Genomic DNA, 18305 nt, shown 5'->3' on the forward strand with positions numbered 1-18305 from the left:
CTCCTGTTTCCTCCCACACTCCGAAGACGGACAGGTTTATAAGTTAATAAGTGGCTTCAGTAACATCGTAAATTGTCCCTAGTGTGTGGGACAGCGCTAGTGTACAGGTGATTGGGGGTCGGCATGGACTCGGTGGGCCGAAGGGCCTGTTTTCATGCTGTATCTCTAAAGTCTAAAGGCTTCCATAACTAAGCTTTTTGTCATCTTGCCTTCAGTGCTTTATCAAAACCTGTTTGATGACCCACTTGTGAAACTCCAGGGATGCTTTGCTATGTTAGAGGCACAACGTAACTCCAGGTTTGCTGTGTTGTTGACTATCAGCGTTGTTGCTCTGTATTGTTACAGCTTCAGTGTGATCGTGACAGTGAAGGATGTTCTGGGTCATAGCATCACAGGGATTATTGTGGTCAATTTAATTAACGCAAACGACAACTGGCCAGTTTTCAAACAGTGAGTACTCAATTCTTTTTCCTTTAATTTACTGATTGCTAATATTTAACCAAAGCCCATGTCTGAGCAAATAGAGTCATACAGTGTGGAAACAGGCTCTTCTGCCCAACTTGCCCACACCGGTCAACATGTCCCAGCTACACTAGTCCCACCTGCCTGCGTTTGGTCCATATCCCTCTAAACCCGTCCAATCCATGTACCTGTCTAATTGTTTCTTAAACATTGCCATAGTCCCTGCCTCAACTACCTCCTCCGGCAGCTCGTTCCATGCACCCACTGCCCTTTGTGTAAAAATGTTACCCCTCAGGTTCCTATTAAATCTTTCCCCCCTCACCTTAAACCAACGTCTTCAGGTTCTTGATTCCCCTACTCTGGGTAAGAGACTCTGTTATGGGAAAAGAAACTGTGAAACCAAAAGATCAAACGATAAATAATGAAACAAGGTCAGTGTTCACAGTTCATTGTATGTTTAAAAATGAACAATACTAACTAACTCTGAAGGATGAGTTCTACTTAAAACATTCACCTTATTTCTAACGGTGTTATTTAGTGAATGCATCAAATTTTCCCAGTTGCTGTTTTTTATTTTATTTTCCATTATTCAAAAGTGATTATCTTAAGATGTAGGCTGTGCAGGTGTGCTTAGCGTTTAATGCTCATTTATAATCATCCAGAAGCTGTAGTAGCTTATCTTCTTGAATATGTTTTGATATGACCAAGTGGCTGACTATACTGAGGAGAATTAAGTCAGCCACACTGCTGTGACCAACCATGCTTCACCAAAGTCAGACTCGAATCAGTCTTAAAACGTGATTCGACCTGATATGTCACCTGTCCATTCCCTCCACAGATACTGCCTGACCCGCTGTGTTCCTCCAGCACTTTGTGTTTTCCTTCCCGAAAGGATGTTATTGAATCACGTTACATTTTATACCAGCCTGACAACGAGATAGCCGCGTTTCCTTTCCAATAAAAAAAAATACATTTCAGCGACGTGTTTGAAATCATCAGTTTGCCATGATGGGATTTGATCTCCATATCTCATATCGAACCTGGCTTTTATGTTTTGCACATGGAAACACTGCAGATTATGTGTATGAGCTAATGTTTTTATTTTGTGGATAGACACAAGGTGCTGGAGTAACTCAGTGGGTCAGGCAGCATCTCTGGAGAAAAAGAATGGGTGGCGTTTCGGGTCAGGACCCTTCTTCGGATTCCGACCCAAGACATCACCCATCCTTTATGTCCAGAGATGCTGCCTGACCCGCTGAGCACTTTGTGTCTATCTTTGGAATAAACCAGCATTTGAAGTTCCTTTTTATTACATTATACCAGATTAATCTAGATAGGTTTTAGTTTTAGTCTAAATGAGTTACTTTATTATTGTCACGTGGAATTGTAAAGTAGCCAAGACCTTCCTACATACAATATTTTTATTGTGATTTGGATACATCGATACAACGTCAGCTAATAAGTGCATTGGTTTTATGGGCTTGTGTATGCCAGTTGTTCTGTATTTCTGTTGCTCCAGAAATGAAACAAGATTTAATATTTTGGAAGAAATGCAACCAAATTCAGTAATTGGAAAGGTCACTGCCTACGATCTAGATGACGATAAAACATCCAGCCGCTTGATTTATTTTATGAGCTCTCCAAACCAATATTTCACCATTAACTCAGGTACGGAAATGTCCATGCTGCATCTTGCAATTAATCAATGTGAATCACAGAAAATGTAGCACACAAGAGGAATCATTCTGCATCAGTGTCAGAGCAACGCAACCTAAGCTCACCTCCCAGCCCCCCTCTGCATTTCTTTGAGGACGAGAGTTCTAAAGACTTACTTCATAAATTACCAGTGAGATTTGCTATCTTTATATTACATTGAAGAATCTATAATGATGACATCAAAGTGCATCAAATCAGTTTAGAGATACAGTGTGGAAACAGGCCCTTCGGCCCATCGAGTCACCGCTGACCAGCGATCTGCGTTACACAAGTACACACACTAGGGACAATTTACAACTTTTACCAAAGTCAATTAAGCTACAAACGTGTACGTCTTTGGAGTGAGGGAGGAAACCGAGCCACCTGGAGAAACCTATGCGGTCACGGGGAGAGTGTACAAACTTGTACATACAGCACCCCAAGTCAGGATGGAACATGCGTCTATGGTGCTGTAAGGCAGCAACTCTACCACTGTGCCACTCATAGATTAACACATAGATTTTAACAATCCTTTACCATGCAGGTTTTGTGTGACTCAGAAATGGCTGTCAACTTCAAAAGCAAAGTAGCAGAGTATAAGAAAACTTGAATAATTCCTCACTCATTTGGAGGTCATTAATTGACAGAACTGCTTCCAAAGAGGTCACATCATTCCAAGTGCAGCATCAAGACAATAGCTTAGCCCAAAAAATGAATCATGGTCAAAGCGCAACGAATATTCAGCAAAGAAAGAGGCCAATTGCAACACCTTTTCTTTAACAGTGCTGGGTTTATACTCTACAGAACATTTCATTTGTCTCATCTCAATCTTTGAGCGTATCTTTCTATCCTTTTTCATCTGCCTAGTTTCCTATTATTTGAGAACATCACAGCTCTGAGCGGCACGGTGGCGCAGAGGTAGGGTTGCTGCTTTACAGCGCCAGAGACCCAGGTTCGATCCTGACTACGGGTGCTTGTCTGTATGGAGTTTGTACATTCTCCCCGTGACCACGTGGGTTTTTTCCCGAGATCTTCGGTTTCCTCCCACACTCCAAAGACGTACAAGTTTGTAGGTTAATTGGCTTGGTATAAAATGTATAAATGTAAAAATAGGGTTGTGTAAATGTGCGGGGATCGCTGGGCGGTGCGGACCCAGTGGGTCGGAGGGCCTGTTTCCGCTCTGTATTTCTAAACTAAACTAAACCAAATCTCAAGCATTTCCACTGTGACATTTCTAACTACAGTCTGAGCGCACTAGACATTATATTATGCCCCAGGTGGTTTTATTGCAATCTATGACATTTTGCATTAGATTCCCCACATTCATCCTCTCTAATTCATTTCACATTTGAAAGATCACAATCCAATAACGTTTAAATCCTTTCCCTAAAGAGAATACTCCCAACCTGTTTAAACTTAGTTAAATGCTTCGCATTTCAGATTCCATCCTCAGATTGCTTTTCTTAAATTAAGTCCATTCATTCTCTTTATTCACCAAATGAAAGACATTTCTCCCTTTCATTTCCACTTTCTTAAATGGATCGATGCCTCGCTGGAATAAGGTCTCATTGGGAAAAGAAAGTCTTCATTGTCCTTTGAAATTGTGGGATTGGCCCTGGGATGAGGGAGAAGGGAACACACTCCACAAAGAATCCTTTCCCTTTCCTGCTACTGCAATGCTTTATGTTTCTTATTCCTTTTTTCAATGGTCCACTCCCAAAAATAGTTACAATTTATAAAGCAAGATGTTACTTTAAGTGTGGTTTGGTGCTTTTCTATTGCAGTTACAGGTGAGCTGATTGTATCAGCAATAATTGACCGTGATAATGGACCTTTCAGAGATGTTCCAATCCAAGAGTTTGAGGTTGGTGCCAAAGACCATCCTTCCCAAGGGCATGTAGCTTTGATGACCATCATAGTCAACATAAGAGATGTTAACGACAACCAACCCTTCTGTTTCCCACTTACTTACAGGTACCTTGCGCATTCATTCTTCTTAGCTTGAGTTTTAGTTTTCGAGATACAGCGTGGAAACGCACCCTTCAGCCCCCCCAAGTCCACGCAGACCAATGATCACCCAAACACTGCAGATGCTGGTTTACACTGAAGATAGACACAAAATGCTGGAATAACTCACTGGGTCAGGCAACATCTCTGGAGAAAAGGAACAGCATTTTGTGTCTATTACCCGTACACTAGTTCTATCCTGCACTCTCGGGACAATTTTACAGAAGCCAATTAATTTACAAACCTGCACGTCTTTGGGACGAGGGAGGAAGCTGGGGCACCTGGAGAAAACCCACACGGTCACAGGGAGAACGTACAAACTCTGTACAGACAGCAACCCGTAGTCAGGATCAAACTTGGGTGTCGGGCGCAGTAATGCTCCTGTCCCACTTAGGAAACCTGAACGGAAACCTCTGGAGTGGACTTTGCACCCCACTCAAGGTTTCCGTGCGGTTCCCGGAGGTTCCAGGTGGTTGCCGGAGGTTGCAGGTAGTGGAAGCAGGTAGGGAGACTGACAAAAACCTCCGGCAACCTCCGGGAACCATACGGAAACCTTGGAGACTTTGCACCCCACTCAAGGTTTCCGTGCGGTTCCCGGAGGTTCCAGGTGGTTGCCGGAGGTTGCAGGTAGTGGAAGCAGGTAGGGAGACTGACAAAAACCTCCGGCAACCTCCGGGAACCATACGGAAACCTTGGGTGGGGCGCAAAGTCTCCAGAGGTTTCCGTTCAGGTTTCCTGAGTGGGACAGGGGCATTAGGTAGCAACTCTACCAATGCGCCACTGTGCCACTCCTTGTTACTGCAAGCACTGGAAAAGTTCCACAAGATAAAAATCGATTTCATTACATGATAGGAGCTGGTCATTAATAGGGAAGACTTGCTCTGTGTGCTGCGTGTGGAAAACAAGAGTGAATTTTTAGCTGAAGCATCTTTTGCGATAAGCGTCCATCTTTTTTTCCACTGAGGTTATTGAATGGAATGAGCAGATGGAGCAAGGCACAACAGAATTGTGTTGAAAGCCAGTCTGCCAGGCATAGTATGCGTGACACACACACACAAATATTGAAGGCCACACAAGTCAGCCTGTAACTCCCAGCAATGCAGTCACTTTATATATTATTGCTACTGCATTGCTCTGGTCACCTGCAGGCCCACTGTGCATTCCCAATAGTGAAGAGGTAGAATATGACGGAAAGGAAAATGACACACAGTGTATATGGAATGAGGTGCCAGAGGAGGTCGTTGAGGAAGGGACAAAAACAGACATTTAAAAGACATTTGGACAGGTACATGGTTTAGAGGGATATGGGCCAAACGTGGGCAGGTGGGACTGACAGAGATGGGACATGTTGGTCAGCATGGAGCAGAAAGGATTTAAACAGGTGTGCCATATTCCATTCCCAGACTGCATGTGGTACACCTGTATAAACCAATCTGCCCCTTTAAATCTAGGGTAAAGAAAAATTGTAAATGATGAATCTTTCAGTTAAAACAAAAAATGTGGGAAATGCAAAGTAAATCTTCCAGCACTGTGTCTATTTTGGTAAACCAGCATCAGCAGTTTCTTGTGTCTACATTGTGTGTACAGTCTTGTATAATATAATCTTGTACAGTGTAATCGTGCAGAGTCTTTTCGCTGACTGGATAGGACTTGATAACAAGCTTTTCACTGTACCTGTGACAATAATAAACAAAACTAAATATTGGTACAGGTAGTTCCGTCCCCAAGACATCTTTCACCCAAGTTTTCAATTGATTGCTTTAGATTAACCTACCCTTGTGAGCCTGAAATTCATCATGCAATGGGAAATCCCACAGACCTTGTTCACCACACCTCAGTAATTTCTGCCCATAATTCTCTTATTACCGACTGCAGAATATAGTTTCAGTGACAACTATTATATTCCTGAAATAGCTCATCAAAGTGAGCAATACCCAGGTTGAACTTAAATCATGGAAAGTCATAGGGATGGTAGCACTAGTTTAGTTTAGTTTAGTTTTGTTTTGTTTATTGTCACATGTACCGAGGTACAGCGAAAAACCTTTTTGTTGCGTGCTATCTAGGCAACAGAAAAAGTTTAATTTAGTTTATGTGTTTGTCAACACGTAGATAGCTTATTGTTGAATATAAAGTTAGTTATTGTCCAATGGCATAAGTATGTATATGTAGCTTGGCATTGGGTTTGGTTTTCTTGGTTGAACGCCTCTCTTGGTGTTATAAGGGTCTCGACCCGAAACGTTGCCTATTTTCTTCGCTCCATAGATGCTGCCTCACCCGCTGAGTTTCTCCAGCATTTTTGTCTGCCTGGTGTTATAACACGTACTTTGTGTTTTAACCATAATTCAACATAGTTTTGTTTAGTTTCATTTATTGTCACGTGCACTGAGGTACAGTGGAAAGCTTATTTGTTGCGTGTCAGCAGAAAGACTACATGATTACAATCAAGCCACTTTGAACCTTGTTTAGTATTCAGGTACCAGAAACTACTGAAAAGGATACAACAATCGTAACTATATCCTGCAAAGATAATGACGTTGATCTTGCAAACAGGCAGTTCACAACTTCGCTTCAACCTGGTCTTGGGACTGGCGGGAAATTTGCTTTGAATGGGAAGAACAGCACTACGATTGTGGTAAGTGAGTTTCCCTTTACAGTGTGTCCACTGGATAAAAATCAGGTCAACCTCCCTCTCTGGAGGAAACGCGTTTAAATGAAAAACGAATATTCTGGACACAGGAAAAGCACTTCCATTTTTTTGAAGCAATCTTGCAGCTTGTCGGAAGGTTCACAGCTGAAGGCATCTCCCTGTGTGGTGCTGACACGGTCCAGAGGAAAGATCTTTGTCCAAGAGAGTTCACAGGATCAAGGGTGGCTCAGGAATAAGGTCTTCTTCTTTCGTTTGAGGCAGCAGAAGTCTGCAGCAGGGTGATGCCATCCGGTACGACATCCGTAGGTGCCCGCTCTAAAGAGGGCGCATGCTCCGGGTTGGCGACAAGCTGCGGCGCTGCTGCTGTCTCTGTTTGTTGTCGTTCGCCTGACTGAGGTCAGTTGACAGGGATCACCATGGGGAGGTCGACAACATGAGCCCCAGGAATGATAGTGTAGTGGCGGCCTCATAACTCGGGCAACCCAGGTTCCATCCTGACCTCAGCTTGGAGACATCTGAAGAAGGGTTTAGTTCAGTTAAGTTTAGAGATGCAGCACTGAAACAGGCCCTTTGGCCCACCGTCCGCACCTGTCTGCAAATGTCACCTACAAACCTGTATGTCTTTGGAGTGTGGGAGGAATCTGAAGATCTCGGAGAAAACCCATGCAGGTCACAGGGAGAACATATAAACTCCATACAGACAGCAGCCGTAGTCTGGATCCAACTCGGTCCTCTGGCGCTGTAAGGCAGTGGCTCTTCTGCTGCACCACTGTCTCAACACGTAACGTTCTTTTTGCCAAAGATGCTGCCTGACCCACTGAGTTACTCCAGCATATTGTGTTTACCTTCCATATAATTTGGTGTTTAAATTAATCACCATTAACTGCTTCCACTGCCTACCTAAGGACTACAACTCAGTGAAATATTAAGGAAGATGTTAAGTCCTCATTTAGGCCCTCATTTTGGATTCATATATGCACATGAATTTTAGGCACAATTCCGAGCGCACTTTTATTTAATTGTTAAAATATTTCACGGCTCCCCATTACAACCACTGCTCTCCAATCTTGCTTTGGAAGGTTACTGGGGACCTGGACTTTGAAGCTGTTACCAATCTTGAAGATGACAATGTTTACATGATGTTGGTAGTTGTCACAGACATTGCCCCACCTCATTACCAAGGTAAGAGACTAACTCAGGAGATCACAACATTTAAAAAACATTTGGACTAGTACAAAGGTTTGGAGGAATATGGGCCAAATGCAAGCAGATGGAACTAGTGTGGATGGGGCTTGTTGGTCGGTGTGTGGGCAATTTGGGCTAAAGGGCCTGTTTCCACCTTGTATGACTATGATTAGTCTGGGTGTCAGGGGTTCTGGGGAGAAGGCAGGAGAATGGGGTTAGGAGCGAGAGATAGATCAGCCATGATGAATGGCGGAGTAGACTTGATGGGCCGAATGGCCTAATTCTGCTCCTAACACATGACCTTATGACCTATGACTATCAGAACAATTATTCCATTTTAGATTATTTACACGGAGGGTGGTGGGTGGAAGCAGATATGATAGTGACGTTTATGAAACTTTTTGATAGGGCACATTGATATGGAGGGAATGGAAGGGTATGAATCATGTGCAGGGAGATGAGAATAATTTATCTTCTGGGCCAAGGACCTGGTCTTGTGCTGTAGTGTTCTATGTTATATGGTCTATGAATTCAAAAGGCCGGTTTCTTAGACATCTTTAAATATGGGCACTTAACCTCCAAGTTTAGGCAGGATATTCCCTGGTTAGTTTATTGATTTTCAGATACTCTCTGTATATATATTCAATCTCTTCTGCAATCATTCATAATTTTTCATGGAGGTTTATATTTATTTATGCCGAGGGCCTAGAGACATTGGGATCATTCTCAGTAGAAAAGACTGATAGAAGGTTTCATTGAATTGCTTAACATTTTGAGGGGCTTTAATATAAAGAGGGTAAAATGGGTTCAAAGGTTCAGAAAGTTCAAAGGTCTTTTATTGTCACGTGTACCAATTAAGGTATAATAATAAATAATAATAATTTTATTTATAGAGCACTTTAAAAACAATCATAGTTGCAACAAAGTGCTGTACATCACTAATCATTGACAAAAAAGTTAATACACACCAATAATAACAATTAAAAGATGGAGTAAGTAAAGATATTCAAAATATAGAAATATTAAAAACACTAAAAACAGGAGCAAAGTCTTATGCATGGTCAAAAGCCAGGGAGCTATAAATGTGTTTTAACACTGGCTTTGAAGATGGACAGTGAGGGGGCCTGTCTGACGTGCAACGGCAGAGCGTTCCAGAGTGCCGGAGCAGCAACAGAGAAGGCTCTATCCCCTCTGAGCTTCCGCTTAGACCTCGGTACCTCCAGGAGCAGCTGATCAGCTGACCTGAGGGACCGGGCAGGAGCGTATGGGTGGAGCAGCTCAGAGAGGTAAGGCGGGGCGAGCCCATTCAGAGATTTAAAAACAAATAACAGTATAGTGATGTTCAAATCGGTTCTACTGAATGAAGTCGATATAGCCAACATGGGGTACACTATTCCAAAGCGACAACGATTTTGAGTATGATTAGTGCTGAAAAGTCCGCGAAGAAGTTTAATGTTCAATTGCATCTTCACATCGTGCACTGACAAGTCATAGGTTGAATGCAAAATGTTGCTTAAGAAATTTCTAACACAAATGTTCTAAAGATGTGACTTTTCTCACCCAGATACAGTGACCATCTACATCACAGTCACACCAGTAAACGAGTTTCCTCCAACCTTTGGCCAGGCATCGTATACTTTCAACATTTCCGAATTCAGTGGAAGTAAGTAAAAACATAGAGAAACCACGCATAAAAATGTTCAATTCTTCCGATTCTGTCAGGTGAAGGTGCAGGTGAAGATACTAAATGTCTGAGGATAAAAACTGGCATTAGATAAAAGCAGAATAGAAGGACAAACCAAATTTGAGAAAGGAGCACAAAATAGTCCCGACACAAAATGTCACCAATCCATGTTCTCCAGAGATGCTGCCAGACCTGGTGAGTTACTCCAGCACTTTGTGTCCTTTTGTATAAACCGGCATTTGCAGTTCCTTGTTTCCACAAAATAATCTTCCCTAAGCCCCTTGTTATTTTACTGGTGTTAAGACATTTCATTCTTATGCTATGAATGCCATGGCTGGCCGTTATTATCCTGGCCTTGATGTTGGTATAGAGCTGCCTTCTTGGCTGTGAGAGTTTGTTTCTTAGAACTGTGATCCAGCAATGCAGGAGGGTTGACGTTCTGAGCCCAGGTCAAGATGGTGATACTGTAGATAAGTTCAAGTCTAAGAGATGGGTTGCTTTGTGCATTGCCTCTTCTAGATGATGGGCAGGGGCTGGAGAAATAGCAGTGGTAGATCACACCTTGTAGATGATGCACTCTGTAGCTCCACCAGTCAATGTTGAAGGAAGTGAAGATAGACGCGAAGTAGAAACAAAGCATTGTAGATGCTGGTTCGTACCAAAGATAGACACAAAGTGCTGGAGTAACCCAGCGGGTCAGGCAACAGCTCTGGAGAAAAAGGACGGGTGACGTTTCGGGTTGGGATCCTTCTTCACACTGAAAGTATGGGGTGGGAGGGGGGAGGTGAGAGGTGAGAGAAGACCAGGATCAATCAAGGTCAGCGACAAATGACCTCAGGCAGGGCCGTGCCTGGTTGGCTCGGGAAAGTGTGAGGGAGTAAAACAATATGGAGAACTGTGGAACTGGTAAAACAACTAGGAAGGAGTGAGGGGGAGGATGAAAATGATCCTTAATATGCAGAAGCATTCAAAATATTGATAGCAAAAAATATTTCATAAAATACAAATGAACATTTTATATACATTGAACATTTAATGTAAGGTTAAATAATTTAAAATGTAACACATCGGAAATTTTATAACGTCCTATTCAAGTGAACTATTCAAGTCTATTCAGAGGCAAATCCAACTCACTGACCCTTTTCTGAGCTGGTTCCTCAGTGTAAAAGTATTGACATCCACAAGTGCATATTCCACAGCTGTACTCTGTGCAGAGGTCAACAGTAATGAATAGTGAAGGATTCACCAGCAGTAATCTGTCTGCAAGTTTGGGAATTAAATGTCTTGGAAATGCAATGCGTGGAAGGTGTAACTTGGTGCCACTTACCCAGTTGCCTACAAAATTAGAATTAAAGGAAGGTACACAAAAATGCTGGAGAAATTCAGCGGGTGCAGCAGCATCTATGGAGCGAAGGAAATAGTCAACGTTTTGTGCCGAAACCCTTCTTCAGACTGAATTAAAGGACGTTCTTTGAGGAAGGAGATGAGGAGAAATTTCTTTAGTCAGAGGGTGGTGAATCTGTGGAATTCTTTGGCATAGAAGGCTGTGGAGGCCAAGTCAGTGGATATTTTATTTATTTATTTTTTTATTTTTTTATTAGAAGTACAGTAAATTACAGTAATACACATCACATATATCTTATTACATTTGTTGTACCACTTCGTTTTTCGAGCTTTAAAAAAGGTAGAAATAAAAGAAGTAAGGAAAGTGAGCAAGAATCTTGAAGGTGCAGGAAAGTGTTGGGAGAAGAAAGCCTCTTAGGGAAGAAGTTAGAGAAGGAAGTAAAGAAAGGAAATAAGACCCTAGAAAGAAAAGAAAAAAAGGAAAAACAATCGCTCTATTGTAACACAAAACTCCGCAAAAAAGGATATACTAACCGTGTTTTAAAATTTTTTTATTTTGTACTCCCCGTTACCAGATCCTGGTACCATTTATATTTTAAATTACTATTGCACCTTATGCTTGTAATAGTTCCGTAAATGCAGACCACGTCTTTTGGAAGTGGTCTGCTTTGCCTGCTAGGAGGAGTCTCATCTCTTCCAAGTGTAGTGTTTCGAACATGTTTGAAATCCACATTTTTATTGTTGGTATTGGAGCATTTTTCCAAAATTTGAGTATAAGTTTTTTCCTATTATTAGCCCGTAATTAAGTAAGTTCTTTTGAAACACATTTAATTCGGGGTTACCTTCCGATATTCCAAAAATGATCCATTCTGCTTTTGGTACAAGTTTTATTTTAAATAATTTTGTGAAGATTTCAAATATTTCGTTCCAGAATTTTTGAATTTTTATACAAAAAACAAAAGAGTGCGCTATGGTAGCTTCTTGTGACTGACATTTATCACAAATGGGTGAGACATTGGGGAAAAGTTTAGTTATTTTAGTTTTTGAATAATATAGTCTATGTAATGTTTTATATTGAATTAGAGTATGTCGTACGTTGATCGAGCATTTATGCACATATAGTAAGTGTTTATCCCAGCTCTCTTTTGAAATTTTTATAGCTAGTTCTTGTTCACAGTCTCTTCTAATACCATCGGTTGTAGGTATTTCTATATTTAAAATAATGTTGTATAAGTATGATACTAGATTTGCTAATTCAGCCTTTGTCTTCATGGCTTCATCCAATAAGTCTGGGGACATGTTATGATAGTCTTTTGTGTATTTTTTCAGATAGTCACGGATTTGAAGATATTTAAAATATTGATTATTTTTCAAATTATACTTCAGTTGTAATTGTTGAAATGATAATAATTTTCCTAATTCATACAAGTCTCCGAGCGTTTTGATTCCCATTCTTTCCCATTGTGTAAATGATTTATCTATAATTGAGGGTTTAAACGATGGGTTATTGACTATTGGCATTAAAAGAGATAGATTTCTTAATTTTAGATTCTGTTTTATTTGTTTCCAAGTTCTAATTGTGCTATGTATCATTGGATTTTAATTATAATTTTTGTTATTCAGATTCATTGGTGAGAGGAGAGTCGCTCCTGTATTACACGGAGAGCAGTCCTCTCTCTCCATTACAATCCAGTCCACCTGCTGGGCAGAGTTGTCCAGCAGGTGAATCATATTTTTAATATTTACTGCCCAATTATAGTACATAAAGTTAGGGAGCGCTAGACCACCCATCTCTTTTGGTTTACTAAGGTGTGCTCTTTGTATTCTGTGGGATTTATAATCCCATATAAAATTTGTAATGTCTGAGTCTAATTTTTTGAAAAACTTTTTTGGAAGATATATTGGAATTGATTGAAATAAATATAGGATTTGTGGTAAAAAGATCATTTTTATAGCATTTATTCGACCTATTAAAGACATCGGGAGCGTTTTCCAGAATTTGATTAGATTATTTAGTTTCTTAAGTAAGGGGCTATAATTTCTAGTGATGTCAATTCCTAAATATTTAAATTTTTCTGTGGCTATTTTAAAGGGGAATTTCAAGAGATGTGTTGAGTCTTTCGGTTATATCAACATAATTTCACTTTTGTTCCAGTTTATTCTGTATCCTGAGAAAGATCCAAAGTCCTCAATTAGATTTAATATGTTTGGTATACTGATTTGGGGTTTTGTGATATACAGTAATACATCGTCTGCATATAAGGATATTTTGTTATTTGAATATTTTGTATTATAACCGTAAATATCCGGGTGTGTTCTAATTTCTTCAGCTAAAGGTTCAATTACCAGAGCGAATAACAGCGATGATAATGAACATCCTTGTCTATTGCCCCTTGTTAATTGGAATTTCGTAGATAGTATATTATTAGTTAATATTCTAGCCGTGGGTTTGTTATATAATAATTTTATCCATGCAATGAAGTTCTCTCCCATTTGAAATTTTTGCAATACTTTAATCATATAATCCCATTCTACTTGATCAAGCGCTTTTTCTGCGTCCAATGAAATGATAGATAACTCTTGTTCTTGAGGTTTGTGAGAGTGCATTATGTTAAGCAGACGTCTCAGGTTATTAAATGAATGTCTCTTAGGTATAAATCCCGTTTGATCCTCATTTATTAATTTACTAACATATTGACTTAGTCTTCTAGCTAGTGTTTTCGCTAATATTTTTTGATCCGTATTTAACAAAGCAATACGGATATATGAGCCTGGTTCTTCTATATCTTTATCTTTTTTAAGTATTAATGTGATCGTTGATTCTGCTAGTGTTTCAGGTAAGATTAGTTCTTTAAAAGCGTATGTATACATTTTCTGTAGAGGTGGTGTAACTATGTCGTAAAAACATATATAAAATTCATTACTGAATCCGTCTGGTCCTGGTGTTTTTCAATTCTTAAGTGTGTTTATTGTGTCTTCTATTTCCTTAGATGTAATTTGTGCTCCCAGTTCCTCTTGTTCCTTCAATTCTAGTTTTGGAAGGTTACAATTGTCCAAAAATTCTGAAACTTTATTATTGTCTGTTAGCGTTTTCGATGTGTATAAATTCTTGTAAAATTAAACAAATCTTTTATTGATATCATTAGGTAGTGTTAATAATTCCCCTCTATCTGATTTAATCTTTAAAATTGCATGATCTTTTTCCCGTTTTTTCAGTTGGCGTGCCAAAAGTTTATGGGGTTTATCCCCAAATTCGAAATGTTCTTGTTTTGTAATTTGGAATAATCTTATAATCTTCTCTGATAATAATTTATTTAGCTTAAATTTCAGTATTAAAATTTTATTATGTTTATCCATAGTTGGGTCTTTAGCATTATCTATATCTAGTTGTCTGATTTGTTCTTCTAATTGTCTTTGTTTATTCTTATTCTTTTTGTTTTGAAAAGCTTGATACGAGATAATGACTCCTCTAATAAATGCTTTGAAGGATTCCCATAATAAAGTGGGCAATATATCTGGTGTATCGTTGTTTCAAAAAATAGGTCCATTTGTTTTTTTAGATATATACTCCCTTGTGGGTCTTTCAGAATTTGCGAGTTAAACCTCCAGAACGATTTGTTTGTAGACATTCCTTCTAATTTTAAAACTAAAGTTAGCGGGGAGTGATCTGAAATCGTATTGGTGTGATATTTAGGGTTCATAGTATAAGGGATTAGTTTTGTATCAACTAGGAAGTAGTCTATACGTGAGTATGTTTTGTGTACCATTGAATAAAACGAGTATTCCCTTCCAGTCGGATTCGCGATCCTCCAGACGTCTGCTATATTTGTATTTTTTATATATGTATTTAAGAGTTCACTAGTTTTAGATTTCATATTACCTCTTTGTTTTTGCATCGATTTATCTAAGTACGGATCTAAAACACAGTTGAAGTCTCCTCCAATTATAACATTTTGGTAGTTAAATTCTGCGATTGTATTCAGGATTTTATTAAAAAATTGAGGATTATCAAAATTGGGCGCATATATGTTTACCAAAGTGATTTGCGTAGCATGGATCTCTCCTGTAACTATAAGATATCTCCCTTCCTTATCTGATATAATGTTCTTTGATTTGAATGGTATTCCTTTGCGAATAATAATTGCGGTGCCTCTGTATTTCGAAGTATATGAGGAGTGAAATGTTTGGCCTATCCAATTCGCCCTCAATCTCATCTGATCTTGATGTTTAAGGTGCGTTTCTTGTAGAAAAGTAATGTCCGTGTTATATGATTTCAACTGAGCTAGTATTTTGCCCCTTTTAATTGGTTCATTAATACCCCTTATATTCCAGCTACACAGTGTGATTTCTCCCATTTTCTTTTGTTTATCATCTTGCATTTTCTCGGATTTTAATACCCTTATTTATTACGGTGCATCCATACCTCAGGACTCTGGATATTTGGGGGGCGTTTATATTATTAACTTCCTTGGAAGATCCCTTTTGCGATTTTCCTTGAAAAAAAAACACATAGTAGTGACACATTGCGATAAAAAAAAAAATTGAACAAGTAAAATTACAGTGTCTGAAGTATTCCTGTGGGATTCGACATCTATTCGACTTCCGAAGTTGATGTTGTACAATTAGCTCCGCTCCTTTTATTACTCTAAACCTAGGAAGACGGTGCCATTTCAAAATCAATTATATTTCACCCAATTACACTATATATATATATATATATATATATATATATATATATTTCATTCAGACTTATCAGATCTGTGTTCAGCTACCGTGAAATTTATTTATCTAACACTTTCATCAACTTAAGTTATACCTTTAGTAATAGTAAGCTGTTAGCTGTAAAGGTTAACCAGAAACAGGCTCCTGGAATTATGCCAGGTGCCTGAGTCTCCTCCCTTCTCCACACGAACTACATAACACTTAACCTTTCAGTATTATCTACTTTAATTCTAAAATTTGTTATCTCTATATATGCGCTAGTCAGTCTTATTAGCACATTATTACATTTTGCCCATTATATAGTTCAGGTTAGTTTCCATTTATATTTCTATATTAGTATTGTTAATTATTGTTAATTCTCTATATTTTGTAAAGCTGTTTTAAGATCTTAAACCGCCATTTGTCCTTGTAGTGTTTTCCACATTCGGCTCTGCTGTTCATCTCTGCGTTGCTTATCAGTCTTTCCTTCATTTTGAACAAAGAATGCCCTTGAGTTGAATTCCAAAGCATCCAAAGGAGATAAGGTGTCTAGACCAGCGCACATGGAAATGCTCTTCCATTTTAAACTTTTAGAGAATGGTGTTTCTTCCCTTATCTTCAGGTGTTCTCTGTGAAGTAATAAAAGGAAAGAAATTGTCCATATCGTCCCGCTGCCTTGATTAATCTTCTGTTTCTGCCACAATCTCTTGGGCAGATTTATAAGATGCGTCCGAATTAGTGAAAGTTTTCTCTTTTCCCTTGAAAGTAATGCGCATCCTGGCCGGATAAAAAACGCCACATCTGACATCTTTAACTCCATGGAGAATCTGTCTTGTCTGTGAGAATTTTCTTCTCTTTTGCACGATCTCATTGGGATAATCCCGGAGGAGTTTGGTAGAGTCATTTCCAAAGGTCATCTTCACTCCGAATTTGATTTTTTTCATCAGCTCTTCAAGTGCTGAAATGTCCCGAAGTTTGACTATGATCTGTCGTGGGTGGGCTGGATCTGCTTGTGATCTTGGCTTAAATCTAGGTATTCAATGTGCCACTTCAATTTCCGGTTCCACAGGTAAATTGAGTACATGTTTGATTAAGTTGGCAGTGAACTCACGGGCGTTGTTCCCGACTGCCCCTTCTGTTACTCCCAGTATTCGTAAATGTTGGCGTCGTGAGCGAGCTTCGAGATCAAGACATTTATCTGAGACTTTCGCCAGTTGACTCTTGAGGCTGTCTAGTTCTAGCTTCATTCCCTGCATATCTTCAGCCATTTGATCAACAATTGTTTCCATGTCTTTCATTTCAGTTACATGTGAAGAAACAATTACATGCACAGCCTCAAACTTCTTCTTAGATTCTTCTTCCCCTTTATTAATTCTCCCCATTAGCTCTTCATGCACATCCTCAATTTGTTTTTGTATAATGCCAATGCAGTCAATAACTTTTTGATTACCAGCATTGATGTTCGACATATTTTCCATCAATTTAACATTAATATTTTCCATCATTTTTGAGTTTCCAGCCTCAATATCCTTTCTCAGTTCTCTTACCGAGTTCTTTATCTCCTCCATTTCATTTTTCTCCTTAGTAGCCATCTCAGTCTTGGCCCTTGTAGCCATTCCAGAATCCACTTCAAAGGTCTGTTCTTCAGTTTTCTGTGTTTTCAGCAGTTTTGAGATTGTTCTCTGAGGGCTCTGAGCTGGAGAGTTTTTTCATTTAAAATCCTTTATCCTCCGTTTTAAATCACAGCACTTACTGATGACATCATCAGCGCGACGTCCCGGGGCTCCGGTGAGTTTTTGAATTGGTCCCGACCTCCAGACCCGATTTTAACGCGAAAAATCGTGATTTTACAGCAGCTGAGCTAAAAGCTGCGACTGCTAGTCCAGCATGGCACCACCGGAAATGGATATTTTCAAGGCAGAGATAGACAGATTCTTGATTAGTAAGGGTGTCAGAGGTTATGGGGAGAAGGCAGGAGAATGGGGTTAGGAGGGAGCGATAGATCAGCCATGATTGAGTGGCAGAGTAGACTTGATGGGCCGAATGGCCTAATTCTACTCCTATTCCTTAGGACCACATGACTTTATAAAACAGCCAGTAAACCAGGGAGGTAATCTACAAACTAACGTGTGTTCTCCAGAGTTAAAACATTATTTGTAATTTGTTCTCATATTTAACCTCTTCTAAGTCTTGTAGCTCTCCAGCAGTCACTACTATTTTTCAGTGTGTAGGAAGGAACTGCAGATGCTGGTTTAAACTGAAGACAAGCACAAAAAGCTGGAATAACTCAGTGGGACAGGCAGCATCTCTGGAGAAAAGGAATGTGACGTTTCGGGTCGAGACCGTTCTTCAGTTTTTTCAGTTCCGTTCTACACATTTGCGTGTTGTTTCTTTCTGCACTTTTTTCCACCGTTTCTTTCTATACATTTTGTCTGCCGTATACCAGCATCCGCAGTTCCTTTCTACACATTATTTTTCAGTGCTTTTATAATGGAGGAATGGGGGCCTAGAACTATGTATGAATTTCTGAGTGCTATGCCATTTTTATTTTTATATTCCTGTCCATAAATTGTGGAAACA

At 39.5% G+C, this 18305-nt stretch overlaps 1 protein-coding gene across 1 annotated transcript in view; it reads left to right on the forward strand.

Moving 5' to 3' along the window:
* Positions 1-18305, forward strand: part of cdhr3 (cadherin related family member 3) — a 45675-nt gene that overhangs the window by 13852 nt on the left and 13518 nt on the right. The window contains exons 6-11 of the mRNA XM_033038373.1: positions 346-450; positions 1982-2130; positions 3942-4131; positions 6631-6796; positions 7891-7993; positions 9561-9659. Of these exons, the coding sequence (XP_032894264.1) occupies positions 346-450; positions 1982-2130; positions 3942-4131; positions 6631-6796; positions 7891-7993; positions 9561-9659 (812 nt within the window). The remainder of the gene's footprint in view (positions 1-345; positions 451-1981; positions 2131-3941; positions 4132-6630; positions 6797-7890; positions 7994-9560; positions 9660-18305) is intronic.

Source organism: Amblyraja radiata, chromosome 19 (assembly GCF_010909765.2).
Source record: "Amblyraja radiata isolate CabotCenter1 chromosome 19, sAmbRad1.1.pri, whole genome shotgun sequence".
Lineage (NCBI taxonomy): Eukaryota > Metazoa > Chordata > Chondrichthyes > Rajiformes > Rajidae > Amblyraja > Amblyraja radiata.